Source organism: Limanda limanda, chromosome 15 (assembly GCF_963576545.1).
Source record: "Limanda limanda chromosome 15, fLimLim1.1, whole genome shotgun sequence".
NCBI lineage: Eukaryota > Metazoa > Chordata > Actinopteri > Pleuronectiformes > Pleuronectidae > Limanda > Limanda limanda.
Window position 1 is genome coordinate 4,054,940 of NC_083650.1, and position 16,964 is coordinate 4,071,903.

Here is a 16,964-nt window from a genome sequence, read left to right on the forward strand (position 1 = left end):
TTTAATTCTATAAATATACAACGATTTAACCTCAGACGTTGATCAAACTACACACGTATAACATTGTCTGACATATTGTAACGTCTCTTTGACATCTACTGTATCAGTAAAGTAAAACTGTTTTCAGACATGAACTCTGGGAAATGTCCCGAAAATAGTGTCTGGGCATTTTCTGGAGTTTGTGTTTCACATGTGAAGAAGCAGCAGAAAAGCTCTGGAATCTCCTCGTCTTTCCAAGATGACGTCTTCGTCTTCTACGTGTACGGCTCCTCCTCTTCTTCGTCCTGAGATCTTTGTATTGTTGCAGTTTCACGTCCATCACGTGTTAGAAACCTCATCAACACGTCCACTCGCTCACTGGGAAGTTTCCAGAAATGTTCCTGCTTCAATCACACATCTTCTCCAGAATTTTTTTTCCGCTGCAGGGAAAGTTCCAGAAAATGTCCAGAGCAACTGACTCTGACATTTCTTCTCACACACAGAACCTCTAGAACATTTCAGGAACATGTCTGGATTCAGTGCTCGTCTGAAAGATATATAATTGAAGCATCAGTTGAGTAATGATTGTAGATTACAGTCTTTGTGGCTTTGTGGCTTTTAAATCTCACTCAGTCATTTACCTGCTTTTGCTCTTCTTCCATAACGAGGTGTGTGATTGGCTGTTTCCTGTGTGGTGCTGAATGTTGACAGATGAGTTTAAAGCTTTGGCTTCTTATTCTGTGGTTGGCTGCTCATTAGGAGCCGTCGCTGCACCTTTTGTGTCCGGATGTTTTGTGCAAGCTCATGGTAAGAGAGGGGAGGAGAGAGGGCTGCCAAAAACAAGAGAGGGAGAGCAGCAGGGAGGACGGGGAGTTGTTAAACACGACAGAGAGATAATGGAGGGGACGTGGACGGACGAGACATGTGAAGACAGACGAGTAAAGCTCAGGAGAAGCTGCTTTGCTCGGGTCCTGACGGGCCTGTCGGGCTCTGGGACCAGGGCCTGGTTGGCTCAGAGCCTCCGTGCCTCCTTTGTGAGCCAACCCCCCCCCACCCCCCACCCCCCCCACCCGGCCTCCCTGGCTCTACCCAAACATCACGCCACTTACAGCGGTCGCCCAACCTGCCCCCGGGAAGAATGTGAGGAGAGATGGGGAGAGAGAGACGTCCAGAAAATACAGGGCAGCTCAGAGCGGATTAACTGCCTCCTCATGTAGACAGAGGAGAAGAGTTATTAGAGGTGATTAAGAAGCTTTAATCTCAGTTAGTGTCCTTCAGTTCTCAAGTGTTTGCACTTTAAAAGACGACTTAAAGTTTAGTGAGTAAAGTTTATTTAGTTAAACTCCTTTCACAAAGTTGCACAGTGCTTCTCAATAATCAAATAACACTATAAAAGTAGTGATCTATTAAAATGCATGCAACAGTTCAGTATAATAATGATAATAAAACATATATGAATAGGTTATGTACAGATGTGTTTCTCCATTAACTAACTAACAAACTATATCAGGTTATCTGCAGGAAATATGCAGCTCTTCCTACAGGAAGTTTTTAAAGTCTAAAGCTCAAACGCAAAAGTTTTCAAACGTGAACTGAATCCAAACATGTTCCTGAATGTTCTGGAGGTTCTGTATGTGAGAACACAAATGTCTTGAGTCAGTTGCTCTGGACATTTTCTGGAACGTTGCCTTCAGCCCTTCAGTGAAATGTCTGGAGAATGTCTGAGTGAGTCCACGCCTGTCGCTGAAGTTGTTCGAGCCGAGGATCAAAGTTTTGTGACCCTTGAGTCTCCGCCTCAGCGTTCTCTCACTAATGGGTTTGTTTGGAAGTCGTCATCGGCACAGAGCGCTGATGCTGGTTTGATAAGAATCATCTGTAACAGACCTAATGATACCTGCACCTGAGCTGAACTCTCTGGAATCAAGTGGAAATTAAACAAATCTTCTGATTGAGTCACTTCTTTCAAATCAAACGAGATTCCTCTTGTCTGTGTTTAAATCTCTTTATTCAGAGAAACAGACGGAGACAATAGAGACAAAGAAGAGATGAAAGGGTGTAGAGGGAGTTAGGGATTGACTGGAAAGAGAGAGAGAGAGAGAGAGAAAAGTAAGAGAGGGAGGGAGGCTGTGGGTTATTATAAGATAGAGATACCGATGTTTGTCTGTTTTCCAGCTGTGTGGCTCTTGTGGTTTAATGGGATTGTTTCCCTCCGATAGGTAAAGGAGCCACTTGACGTTTTTAAAGCTCAAGCTAATGTTCATTGAATCACAAGAATCTGTTCCCATACAAATGTTCTGATAAGAAAAGTTTGAGCTGAGCTGTTGGATACATGTTAAAGTTTTACACTTTTAAAACACTGGCATCTTTAAAAAAAAAAAAAAAAAAAAGCAAAGGAAGTTGCCAAAGATAATAAATGAGAGGTTTCCCACAGTCTCTTTTTGTGTAAAATAATTTGTTTGCCAATGTAATACAACGTTTGCTAAAGTAACAATAAATGGATAAAAAACAGATTTGTTTTGATTAGTTTGTTTTATATAATGATCCTAATAACAGAAATATTCAGATATGACGACGGTTGTTTTGGGATTTTTACCGTTGACATAATATCTCACATGTAATTCGTGGCCGAAGGAAAATTAACGACACGTGTGAGAAAAAGATTCTTGGAAAGTTTCCCTTCGTTATCAAAGGTGGTCTACTCAGTGGCTCTAACAGCAGGAATCAAACTTTATATTCTGCTTTCAAACTATTTCGGTGTCAACCTGGGTACCATGGTTGTTTCCCAGAAGCCCCTGCTCAGTGAGGGGAACCCATGGGGGGGGGGGGGGGTCTATTATTTTTATCTCTTCCATTCTCAACCCCTTTTCTTCAACGTTGTTTCTGTCCGTCTTTTTATTTTTTATTCTTCTCTGTCTTTTTGTGCGTATGACATTCTCTCACGTTTACCCCGGACCCCCCGTCGCTCTGTTTGCCTCCGCTCGCTCACTTTGTTGCCGTTGCACCCCCCCGCCACCCCCCCCCCCCCCCCCTCGTGCTCCATGCCTCCCCTGCTCCTCCAGACCTGTACGTTCCCCTCTCTCTCCTCCGGCAGAACTCTGTCTCCTTGCCATTTCCTATTTCCCGTCCGCCAGCTCCCGTTCTTTTACTTCCTCTGCTACCAAAATGGCCACGATCGTCTGTGTGTCACCTGGCCGGGCTCCAGGACTCCCCCCCCCCTCTGTCTCACCCTCCTCAGGGAGGTCTCACCCCTCAACATGGAGGCTGGAGAGAGGGCGTTTGTTCAGTTTCACAAGTGTTGATCTGGAACGTCTCCCCACGACTTGTGAAAGGGTTAACAGACTTTTCAGAGCTTCCAGGTCCTTGCTGGAAACAGCTCTTTGTTTCTGGTGTTTTTAGTTTGTTGTCGTCACGGTCGATGTCGTGTGTGTTTGTTGGATGTGAACTCTGGCTGCAGATCAACCTTGAACCTTGAGTCACGCAGCGTTTCCATGTGGGTTTACTGTTTGTGGGACTGAACATGGCCTCCACCACCTGCCTGCTACTGTTTAAACCTATAAGCAATCACAAGAATCCCAGTATGACCTCAGGGTGGAGTAAAACTTCAAGTTTAATTAATTTATCTTCAGAAGTTATTGACATAAATAGTCAATTACTGCCCATCATTATTTGATATTTGATGGGCATGTAAAAAAGTGGGTAGTCTTTCTTTTCCTACATAAAGGGAAAAAATACATAAACTTAAGAAAAACAGTGTTAATTTTTCTTTGCAACAATTTGCATTGAAAAGGGAATAACAATAAAACCTGACCTGTACAACAGAGCTGAGTCTGTAAAGACTTGACACAACAGTACAGACACTTTTCAGATGTGTTCATTTTTTTGATTTGAATATTTTTGCTTGACTTGTTTCAAGTTGTCAACCCTTAGAAAAATGACCCAAGATTCATCAGATCATTTAGAAAGCAACATGTTTTAATGTTTCATATTTGGTCACTATAGTTTCCAATGAGAACAATATAAATAAACATTACAATCTCTTTAAAATATATAATAACAAGTAAATGTTAAACACACAAACTCGGGCTTCATTGCAAAGGGAAATCTGTAAACCTGTAAACTTCTAAATGAGAAGCCGAGGAAGTGAACAACAGTCGGAGACTCGCATTCCTTTCTCTTTAAGTCTCACTAATCCGTTTTCTACAGATTACACTCGGTCATTCCTCTTTTCAGTTTTCATTTCAGGACATGAAAACTGATGAAAGGCTGTTTTCTCCTCCTCTCTCTGTTATCACATCTCCAACTTCATCCTCAATCACCAGAACAGAATGAAACTGGGCGTCCCTCTGCTTTCACATGCAGACCCTCCTCATGGAGATGTTTCAAATTAAAAGGGTGCGTTCTTCATATGTGAAAGACAAACTCAAGACTTGTAAAAGAGACATTTTTTGACTCTTACACATGTTCCCTGTGTTCTCTACTTACTGTCAGGAGCTCCGGGACAACTCCTGGTGGCCTGATGGTCTTTTTGGCCTTGAACTGTTCACTTGATCAGCAATATTATAATCTGATGTGGAATTTCAAAGTAAAAGCCCTTGGAAATATCATATTTTCACTGTTTTTGGTTGTGGCAAAAGAGAAGAACATTCTTGAAAAGATGTCAGAGGACAGTGAGTAATGGTTTCTACTTGTTTACTAGTATGGTAACCTCCACATTAATAAATAGTGTTAACCTAAAGAATTAGGGGTTTGATGCTTTGTTTTGGAAAGGTTTCAAATTCACGCCCTGGATTATTGTCCCAGTCCAACCACGACTTCTATAAATGTTCTGTATGTGATTTGATTTACGACTCAGGTAAATCTGGCCTGTGCAGCGTGTTTGATATTCTGAGGGAGGTTACCGGCTATCACCACCTGTGGTCTCTCTCTCTCTCTCTCTCTCTCTCTCTCTCTCTCTCTCTCTCTCTCTCTCTCTCTCTCTCTCTCTCTCTCTCTACATCTCCTCTGTGCCTCTCTTCAATCAGAGCCAGTCTATCCCGACCATCAAGGTGGCGTGGGCGGATGTGTTTGTTTGTGCCAGAATGTGTGTGTGTGCGTGGGTGTGTGTGAGTGTGTGTGTGTGTGTGTGTGTGTGTTTGTGAGTGTGTGTGTGTGTGTGTGTGTGTGTGTGTGTGTGTGTGTGTGTGTGTGTGTGTGTGCCTCTCTTTTATGGACTATCAGAATCATCAGCAATCTCCCACATCATTCTTCCCCTGATTGAGCTGAAGTCGGGGGCCCCTGTCTGGGATAGCTGTTTGTTTGGCTGTGTGTTTGTGTGTGTCTGTGTGTGTGTGTGTGTGTGTGTGTGTGTGTGTGTGTGTGTGTGTGTGTGTCTGTGTGTGTGTGTTTGGCTGTGTTTCCAGAACTCTATGTTCCTCAGGATCACAGATTAGCCAGTGTTGTATTGTTGCTCAGTGTTTGTGTTTCGGCCAGGCGCCACAAGTACAGGAAGACCCACTGTAAGCAAGGAAAGGTGTGTGTGTGTGTGTGTGTGTGTGTGTGTGTGTGTGTGTGTGTGTGTGTGTGTGTGTGTGTGTGTGTGTGTGTGTGTGTGTGTGTGTGTGTGTGTGTGTGTATATTTAGGGTGTGGGCAGCTCGTTTGGCCTTTTCTAACCCTTGACCCTCTCAATAAAGGAAAATATCATCTTTTATTCAGAGTTAAAAATAAATGAAAATTATGAAAAAAAAATTAAGGGAGCAGTCCTACCGTTTTTAATTGACACAGGTTTTTATCTCCTTCTTATTGCTGATGTAAACCTCAAATACAGTTTTTATTCAGGATGACATTTGATTTCTGTTATTAATACTTTTCACTGACGTTAAACCTTCAGACTTTCAGATTAGTCGGAACCTAAATATCCAGACCAACATTTAGTCAGAAGAGAAGAGGTGTTCTGGGTCTGGATCAGACTGAACCATGTTTCTATTGGTTTCCAGCGTGAAAACATGTTTTTGGATAGTTTGGACTTTTACACCAATCACAGGAAGTAGAGACGTCATTAAACAATATAAGAAGAAAAAGAACAGGAAGCAGCTGCAGTCTTCACCTTCGACGATCTAATGTTTTTCACCACTAGGACGTTCATTTGGTGCATTTGAACTAGTTTGGAGTACTGTAGTACTGTAGTACTGTAGTACTGTGGAGTACTGCACCTGAAGGTGCTGATGCTGGGAGTAATACCAATCAGAGTCAAGTACTGGTAGACGCCGCCCACATATGTGATGACGACAGGACTTACGCATGTCAGACAGAATACTTTAGTCCCTAAATTACGTGAAACGTGAAAGCAAAACGAACCAGATCAAATGAAACAATGGAACAAACACATGAAGCCATCACTTGAAACAACAGGTGGAAGAATAACAGCAGAACAAAACTGTCTTGTTGAACATGTGGGCGTCTTACTCTGTTTTGTACAATGGGACATGATCCTTTAATTCCACTTGAACTTTCACATTATTCAGCAAAAGGCATGAAAACAGAAAAGTTGTGGAATCGTTATTTTTGTCTTTGTCAACGTCATAAGCTCCACCTTCCAGTGTTTGTGCTTCCGTCAGCTGAACATGTCCCTGACCTCTGTGAGACACACAGATACTGATCGTCCTCCAGGTGAAGGTGCATTCACACGCTTCAGTCAACATCAGGAAATTTGTCAAATCTGAAGTCGCCGAGAGCGATGGAAAGGACAAGAGAGAGAGAGAGAAACGCAAAGTGATCCATGGAGATCTTATGTGAATTTACAGTACCTGGGATCTGTCCTACACACACACACATAGACACACACACACACACACACACACACACACACATACACACACACACACACACACAGCCTGACACAGCTCTGGTTACAGGATCTGTTTCCTATAAGCTAAGCAACTCTTGGCCTGTTATCACAGCAATCACGTGTGTGTGTGTGTGTGTGTGTGTGTGTGTGTGTGTGTGTGTGTGTGTGTGTGTGTGTGTGTGTGTGTGTGTGTGTGTGTGTGTGTGTGTGTGTGTGTGTGTGTGTGTGTGTGTGTGTGTGTGTGTGTGTGTGTGTGTGTCTGCATGAGAGTTTGATTCACTGTCAGACCAATAAAGTAGAAAGTAAAGTACAGTTAAATTATTGTGACAGTTCAAACCTTGAAATGTAAAACAGAGGTGTGTTATTATTGTATCGAACCTTTTTTATTTTTGATTCTGATGTTAACATTTCAACTGTTCTTGTTCTTGTTCTTTTTTTGTGAGAATCATCCCCACTTCTCTTAGTCTGCACGGTTAATGTGATTTGAACTTTACTTACATTCATATTTACACGATAATACCTTTACCTAATAACATGTCTGCCTAAGGCTTCATTTATGCTCAACGTTGGCACATGTGCTTGTTATACTTCTTAGTATAAGAGACACAAGCAGAAGTAAACAGTTTTATTTTAAAGGAGCACCTCACAGTGATGGAAGCACACGAGGCTCATTTTCTCTCATTACTACATCAGCGCTGATGCGGTTCCTGATAATCCTGAACAACACACACTTGATCTCCTCAGGTCTCAGGGAACAGATGCAGCTTTGTGCGGCGCTGGAGGGAAACTGTGTTAACTGTCTCATTACTGCGAGCAGGGACCGCAGCAGACAGCCCAGAGCAGCAGCTCCGTCCTCGCCTTATCGTTTCTGTTTGCTTCGTTCAGATTCCCCCCCCCCCCCCCCCCGGCTCCGTGTGCAGCCGCCGACTGACGAGTTAATCACAGAGAGAGAAGTGATTGGAAAACGCTGTGAGGGGCCGTAGAGAGCGACAGAATGAGGAGGCGTCGAGGGCGGCAGGTTGATGTCCGACGCCTTCGCTGTTGAACAGAAAAGGAAGAGTCAAGCGTTTTTCCTTTAAATTATTTCTTTAGAAAATTAGACAATTAAGAGAAAGCAAATATAGAAACTAAATAGTTTTGCTCGTTTGACTTTACAAAGATCACAAATAGACGTGTCGTCCTCACTATTCTGCTCCTTAACTTCAATAACATTTATAATTGATTTATTCACTCTGGCTTTTATTTGTGTGTGTGTGTGTGTGTGTGTCATAGAGTTACGTGTCGATGGTGATCAATCATTTTTAGTTTTTAATGTCGAGGCGAGAAAACGGAAACATTCAGTTCTCACCACAACGTTTAACCGTTGAGTTCACACTGCTCCCTATGCTGTGTTTGTGAAGGTGTGTCTGTGTGTGTATGTGTGTGTGTGTGTGTGTGTGTGCGTGTGTGTGTGTGTGTGTGTGTGTGTGTGTGTGTGTGTGTAAGTCTCTGTGGTTTAGAGTGACTGCGTTACTTCTGACACAGAGGTTTCAGAATGTCAGGTATGTTTTGTCTGTCACACAGTCACTCTCTTGCTCTCTCACAAGAACAACAACATATTAATAAATGTGAAACGTACAGTTACATGTTAAAGTCCGACAGCTAAACTCTAACTGAAGTAAACCTGCAGATGCATCGTCAGAAAATATGAAAAACAAAGATACCTCTGCAGAAAAAATGTCTCTGCGAGTGATGCATTGTTCTTATTTTGTAATATTAGTTAAAATGCTGATCAGCAGTTTACTCTTGTTTCACTGTTGAAGCAGGTTGAGATGCAGCTGTTAACTAACTCGCGTACAGTTATTATCAGAATGAAGAGGCATAGAGCAGTAAAAACACACATTTAAAAACACACGTTTAAAATCACATTTTTTAATTTCGAACAGAATTGTTGGATCATTTTAAATTCTGTGGATCATACGGTGAAATTAGACCATGTGAGATCATGTTTCTTTGGGGAAATGTTAACACCTGACACACGTGTGACGCACGTCCACAAGCTCCTTCAGCTACCGTGAGAGAAACTGCTCCTTAACAATCAGTTTTTATTTTGATCATATCAATAAATCAATCTGGAACTGACTACGTCACAGGGTTTGCTGAGCTATGTGGCGTTGGGTCATTTGACGGAACACAGATTAAAAAAAACCTTGAGACGTCTGAGGTTTCATTGAAATGTTTGCAGGGAGAGAAGAGATATTTGAGATGTAAAGAGAGATGTTAAAATATAACGTGTCAATGCTGTAAAACTCTCTGTCACTGTCATTACCATCAAAGATACATTTGGAAACAAGCATATTTTTCAAAAATGATGGTTTACTCCTTTACTTCAAACTGTTACATTAGTTTTTACGGCAAAAACATAAAGACTTTATATATCAGATGAGTGGAAAGATATCAAAACTGTCACATTCCAAACAGGGAAAAATGCCCAGATTTTAAGTCAAGTCGCAGACATTTCATAATAAAACATAATTTCAGCTACTAGAAAATTATTGACGGCTTTCCTTCCAGTGTTTGTCCTGAAAACAGACAATGAGCCGATGGACTCACGAGTTGAAAACCTCTCAGTTCGGTGGATTTTGTGCGTGTGAATGTGACGGAGGGTTCAGCGAGTGCATCACAGGGCTCCGTGCCCTGGAGAAGCGCCGGGACTCCCATTGTCTCGCATCCTGAAACCGTCTGAGGCGACCTGAGGCAACAATGGCCCCAGACAATCAAAGACTGGCACTGTAAGCACACACACACACACACACACATACCTAGGAGATGGTTGAGTTGTTCCAGTTGACTTGATCATCTGCTGGCTCGTCAGTTTTTAGTGAGCGTCAGTCGAGGTTAATGAGTTTAAATCACTGATGAAACGCCCTCTGGATAAGATGAGATAATGGTGCTTCTGTTGCCCCGACTCTTAATTGTCGAGCATCTTCTCCTCATTGTGCATTTATGCATATGTTTGTTTCTCTGAGGTCGAGATCGAAACTGAACCATCACCAGTGTGAGACAGAAGATTTTGCCATGTCGTTCCTTTTCTGTTTTGTTTCCACACCGAAACTTCTTGTTAACAAGTTTTTGCCGTCCACCTCCGCTAAGGTTACAACATCCTCGTACCTGCACACAATGTTTGCAATGTAAGAACAAACGGAAACGACCGCAGACGTAAGAAATGGGACGTCAGGTGTCTGTGGAGGTTCGAGCTTGATGACTTCAGCTCAGTGATTCATCAGGTCTGTGGTTTTCAGGTCTGAGCCACAGAGCTGATCTTTTCCCTGCAGCTTCACTTTTCCTGCAGAAACCTTCTTCTCCTGTTGCTCTGGGTTGTGTTTTGCTTCTGGTGCATGATGCAGGTCTGATGCAGACGTGATCCTCTGGTGATAAACCCACTCACCTCAGAGAGAGGAGGGCATGTAGAGTTCATCAGAGCAGAGACGTCTGTTGTGGTTTCTCAACTTATCTTGGTCACAGAGCCTGTAGACAGATCCGGCTTTTAACTTTAAATTGATAAGGTTTCTCTGGTGTTAAAACACAACATTTCAAATCCAGCCGTCAGTTTGTTGTGGAATAAAAACTCTCAGGTGACGGGTGGAGTCTTTATGAGGGCGTCGCTGCCTCGTCACCCTGTTAACACGCCTGTGATTTCATGTCCTGACGATAGAAAAATCTCCTTTTAGTAACTGTGGAGGTCTTTGGAAATAAAATGTGGTGAGTGCATTAATGTTTCTGTCCTGGGTCTGATCATATATCTGGTGTTTTGTGTGAGAACCAAATCTTTACACATTAAACAGACTTCCTACACCTCGTTGCTCCACCCTTTTTAATATTTATTTAGCAGCTTGTTTCTGGGACATTTGAAATAATGAAACTATGATGCAATGTATTTTATTTTTGTCTCCACTATACAAACCTGAATGACTCGTTGGAGAAATTAGGTCATGGTGCTGCCGCTCGTCAGCAAGTTATTAATCCCTCAACCGTGGAGGTTATGTTTCCACCTCTGTCCGTTTGTTTGTGAGCAGGATTACATGAAAACTACAGCATGGAATTATGGGACAGTACATTCATGTTTGAAGTTCTGTGCAGCTTGATTTATTATGAGACTCTATTATTGGGCCTTGGTGGAGATAATTGATGTGTTTGTGTCCCCTCTCACTTCTCCTGCAGGGTTTTGTGTCAGATCTTAGTTTTGCTTTTGTTGCTGAAAGTGTTAAAGTGTGAGACAGAATCCAGATGAAGCCAAACTCCATGTGTGATGTCCTTGTACGGTTTGTGTTGACTTTCTGTGAGTTTGAGCTTCGACATCCGAATCTGACTCGTTTCATTTTGGCTCACGGAGACAGAAACAGATATTCCTGGAGTTTATTCCTGGACCTGATCGGTTGGGCCTTGTGCAGCTCTCGTGTGTTTCCTACAGACTGAACTCAGGATCTTACGTGTGACCTCAGATTGATTGTTGAAGGGAATATCTTTTATCCGCTTTAATCAACCTGCAGGAAATGAAAATAACCACCTGCAGGCTCCTTGTCCACTTTAATGTCTCCTGTTGAAAACAAATTATCGTCTTTTATAACCTGTATAGTTCACATGGAGCGTGTGTCCCCCCCCCCACCCCTCTTCACGGCTCAGCTCCAAACACGTAGCCTCCTCTTCCTCCTCCGCTCAGCCCAAAGTTCACATTAAACGTGGCTCAATTTTTTTTCAATCCACATCGAAAAGAACAAGACAAACAAAAAACAATGTGCACTCCGTGCCGTCAGTCACTTTTAAAATATTATCTCCTATTCTGCTGATAAGTGTTAGAGCAGAGGAAACAGGGGAAAGTGATTGAAGCAGTAAACACACAAAAAACATGATATATTGTGTCTTAAAACATATTATATTTTAATATTATGGTTGCACTGTGTACTGTGATTCGATACATGGTTTAAAACAAAAAAGATAAATATTTGCAGAGGATATTTGTGGCCGTCTGTGTCGCTGTGTTATTGTGTTTGTATTATTTTGCATCGTGCCCATATTTATGTTTCTGTATCTGCTTGTTAAGATGAAATTCAACACAAATTTATGATATTATTTTGAATTTAAGGACAAAGAAAAACATGATTCTGAGCAAAAATTTACGCTTTTCTCTTTCTGGAGGCAAATTGACATCAGGTTTTTATCGTTTGAAGATTAAAAGACGACTTTAAAAGAGATATTTGTGAGTTTTGCTTTGCTACATGGACAACATTATCATCGTGTAGTGAGAGGATTACAAAACATGTTAGTGTATTTGAGTGATAGTGTGTGTTAGTGTTTGTGTGTGTGTTGGAGCTTCATTAACTTGACTCTGATGGAAACAAACAAAGTTATGGAACATTTGCTCTTCTTATTCTCTCACCTATTTTTATTGTGGGTGTGAGGTCAGTGTGAAGTTTTGCCATCAGCTGTAACACAACATAAAACCTGTGTGGAAACCTGCTTCATCTTTAACAAGCAGTTGTGTTTGGCGTAAATAGCACAGAGTGATTTGTGCACATGTGTGGATGAGGTGTGACACGCTGAGTTATGTGGGTCTGACAAGTAGTGAATAAAAGAGTAAACGTAAATAGTCTTAGAGATGCAGACAATTAAAAGGTGAGACAATCTGGAAAAGTTAAGGAATGGAAAAACTGAGCATCAGGTTAATTTATTGCATTGTCGGCTCTAAACATGTTGGAAGTGGGCTGTTTGACTGTGGTGATGCTGGATGCAGCTTAACTTTCTGAAACTGTAAAAGTGACCTGCAGCAAATAAAGATATGTTCACCTGTTTATTCAAATAGAAATAGATGTTCTTTCTTGTTTTATATAAATATAAAACACGAAAGATCTTTATATAAAGAAACAGCCAAACTTGGATAACCTCCCTGGTGAAGATAATAAAAGAAAATGAGTGACTTCCAGAGGATTCTTATGAAGAAGAAAAAACATTTCCTGGTATTAACAGTGAAAAGTTCATAGTGTTAAACTTGAGTGAACTTTGCTGAAACTCACTGTGAACCTCAGTGTTTGTATCAGGAGTTGTTCTTGTTGTGCTGAAGTTTGCCAGCAGCAGTTTGTACAATATGAACAAAGTGTGAGTGTATGTGTGTGTTAAATCTCTAAAGTTATCAAAGCAGTGTGTTGTTCAGTGTCACAACCTGAAGGTGTAACCCTGTGTGTTGCAGGGGCAGCTCGGAGCGTCGGAAGGAGAAGTCTCGGGACGCAGCTCGATGCCGACGCAGCAAAGAGACGGAGGTTTTCTACGAGCTGGCTCACGAGCTGCCGCTCCCCCACAACGTCAGCTCCCACCTGGACAAGGCCTCCATCATGAGGCTGGCCATCAGCTTCCTGCGCACACGCAAGCTGCTCGCCACAGGTGGACATACACACACACCCACACACACACACACACACACACACACACACACACACACACACACACACACACACACACACACACACACACACACACACACACACACACACACACACACACAAACAAACACACACATTGTCTGCATGTGTTACACAAAGAAAAATGGCGGCAGTTTACCCCAAACACGTTCTCTGACCATCTCAGCACGTGTGTGTGTCTGTGTGTGTATGTGCAGTAAGAAGGTATTTGTTCGACCTTCCCCCCCCCCCCCCCTTCCTGTCGTCTCATTTAAAATTAGCAGCGGTGGAAGCTCGACAAAGAAACAGACCTATTGTTCTGGAATTCCAACGTCTGCGTCTCCAAGTGAGATCAGAGAAGAGCAAAATGAAACGGCCGCAGCTCGGGGGGGAAAACAAGAGCATCCAGTTCACGAAGGAGACGCTTGTTGAAATGAGACGATTCAACCTTCTAAACCAGCTTTAAAATCATTCTTTCGTAAAAGTCAGATCATAAGTCTGGCCTGCAGTTATGTATTTTGTTTTAACCTGATGATGATATCATTTTAAAATCAGGTTCAAACAATATCTTGCTGATCAAGCCTTTGAGAGAACAACCTGTTGGTGGAACAGGAAGAAACTTTCATTAATTGTATCTGTAAATCTGACATTATTCTCCTCTTATGTAACGTTTGATGTCCTGCTCATTGTGTTTCTATAAAGCAATTTACCGTGTTAGCTGCCAGCGATTCAAAACATAAATGATGATGCAAACAGCCGGTGCTTTGTTAAACTGCGTCGACGGCAACTTCCTGTTTCGTTTGAGGTGTGGAGTCATCAGTCATCCTTAATTAGACCTTTACCTCTACAGAGTGAGCAGATCACAGTGTTGCACGGTTAAAAGTAGTGAGCATAAATCAATCAAACTTGAAAGAAAGTTCAAGCAAAAATATTTTAGTTGTAAATTTGTGATAAAATAATATATTTTGCTCCAGTTTCTCTAAATGTGCTGTGAGCTTTAATGTTGCAGCAGCAGATTTTGCTCACATGCAAACCTTTGACCTGTGGTTTCTATTTCTGAAGATAGTTACAGTTTCATGATACGAGATCTTGAGATATCTGCTTTTTAAACCTGAGGCGACCAAACCATTGACAAATTAAAAAACGATTCAGAAATGATGCCCCTGTGTCCAGTTTTTATAATTTGGGCGAACTGGTCCTTTGAGTCCGGCATTAGAAAGTGCAGAGGTTCCTGAAGGTTCGACGAGTTTTATCAAACAGGCACAAAGATAAAGAAGGATTTGTGCTATGGAGGAGGAGGAGGAAAACAGATAAAAAAGAGAGGAGGCATTAGGAGGAGGAGGAGGAGGTAATGAGGGTAGGAAAGCATCGGGTGAGGAGGGAGATGCAGCAGCAGATAGAACCTTATCAGCTGCGTCTGATTGCTCCGTGATGGAGGGAGCGATTGGGGAGGAAGAGCTCTGCCCATCGTTGGGCTGCTGCTGGCTTTACCCCTGCTAGCCATAACACACAGCTGCCCTGGCGCCACACGTGCACGAGTGCACCCTGCTGCAGGGAACTCGTCTGTTATGCAACGCAAGTTCTGCTGCAGCCGAAGAACACTGATGTACAGATTAGGAGGTCGTCAGGATGTGATTGGACCATTTCTTAGTGATTAGTTCAACGCAGCTTGTTATTAGCTGTTGTCCACTCAATTGGAGCTTTTAAGGTCTGGAGTCGATATCAAATTAACTCCTGGTTCTCATGGTTCAAGGTATTTTAACACGCCAGAAGGGACTAGTAGTTGTGCAGTAACCTCATCATAACAATTAATAAAAACTGAATAAAGACAGAGAAGTTAGGGAAATGGAAAACCAAAGTGTAAAAACACAGTATTCTTCTAGCATGGCAACATGACGGCTCCCAAAAGTGAAGCCAAAACGTCTCTATCGCCTCCTGGTGGCTGGCTACAGTATAGGTCATAAACCCCACCTCCTCCTTGTTAGCATCTGGGACATGGACCAACCTTAAAAAAAAAGGAGACGTTAAATAGTTCCATATCTTTTTGTGGGAGAAAATGAAGATGCATCGTCCATCTTTATTTAAAATCCATGGTTGTTGCATCTTCCTCATTTAACTCCCATTCGACAGGTGTGTGTCCTTATTGATGTCATTTCATATTCAGATCATCTTTAAATAGACGTTAAGTTGTAACGGCTTTGTGGTTCTTTAATGTTTGTCGTGGGCGTCTTGTTATTTCTGTGTCTCTTCATCGGGTTTCACAGGATTGTTGTGCTGACGTCAGTGTTTTCTGTTCCATGTCAACGATTCAGACCCAAAAAGTTTGTCTTTTAGGTTCAAGCGTCTTGTGTTGTCTCAGCTGGTCCCGAGTACTTATTTGCTCTCCTTCATGTTTGTTTGTGTTTTTCCTGCATCCGTGTTGAGTGTCATTCCAGTGACGATGAAAATATTTACCTCCGAGAAGGATGTTGTGTTTTCTCTTTCTAGTCTGTCAAATCAAAATGCTGCTGTAAAGACTGTGGTTAGCGACAAGACAAACTAATTGATAAAAGTATTAAGGATTAAACAAATGTTTCTATCGCACGGTACAATGTCAGTACTGACAAGAAGTAGCGAGTAGCTAGCTTGGGATGCATTTAGCCTTGAGTAGCATAAAGGGGCTAATTGTTGTCCTAAAGCTGTTTAGCTTTTTGTTAGCTTAGCATTCAAAAGTAAACCACGTCAAAAACATACTTTCAACCTGCAGCTACAGCTAACTGCTCCCAAAACCGCAATGACTGTTATTTTTAAGAATATAAAGTCGGACTTAACAATTAAATTAGATTTTGACGTCTCGAAGGACCACTTTGTTGCAGCTAGTCACAACACAAACGCAAAAGAAAGAAATCCCGCCAGAAATCAGAGGATTAAATCCGATTCTCGTGTGATCCAGTCGTCGTCATTCTCAGCACAAGATGTAGAATCATCAGAACGGCAGCTGTCCCTGTCAAACACTCTTATCTTCACCCCATCATATTTGAAACCAGGGCGGTTACGCAACCAAAGAACAAGAGAAAGAGAAGAAAAGTGCAACTTGGTCCAAATGACCAGTAATCACAGCTCCGTATTTAGGCCAAAGGTGCCGCTGGCTCTTGAACCGGGCCCCTGGAGTCTCGGCTGCTCCCCGGGGCCCATGAGAAGCTGCGGGCTCCACCGGAGGTCAGCGCTGTCTGGGCCCGGCTCCAAACTCCAGCCCCCGGCCTCATCGGGAGCCTTGAGAACTGGCCTCTCTTATCTCAGGGAAGCACACCAGAGGAATTACAAGCCTCCCACCCTCCACCCTCCACCCCATTCGACTACTGGGCTTTGTTCAGCGTGAAGCCACCGCACACACACAACCACACACAACCACACACCTTCCCTCTCGAGCTGCTTTCTTTTAATTGAGACACCCTGGACAAACTGGAGTCTGTGTGTGTAAATGTTTGGATACTGAACCGTGCGTATTTGAACTTAATTGGTTGATTTATGTTTCTTCAAGTTGGTGCTATTACGGATGAGTGTGTGGTCTGGGTGTAATTTGTCTGGGTTGTGGATCGGGAGCGGCAGGAAGAAGCTGCACTGGTTTGTTTTGGCCCCGAGCCGAAGCTTCAGGAAGTAAAACAACACACACAGACACACACACACACCCACACACACACACACACACACACACACACACACACACACACACACACACATGTATAAAATT

At 42.5% G+C, this 16,964-nt stretch overlaps 1 protein-coding gene across 2 annotated transcripts in view; it reads left to right on the top strand.

Moving 5' to 3' along the window:
- Positions 1 to 16,964, top strand: part of epas1b (endothelial PAS domain protein 1b) — a 41,247-nt gene that overhangs the window by 5,284 nt on the left and 18,999 nt on the right. For both annotated transcript variants that reach the window (XM_061087209.1, XM_061087210.1), the window contains exon 2: positions 13,027 to 13,217. In XM_061087209.1, coding sequence (XP_060943192.1) covers positions 13,027 to 13,217 — 191 coding nt within the window. The remainder of the gene's footprint in view (positions 1 to 13,026; positions 13,218 to 16,964) is intronic.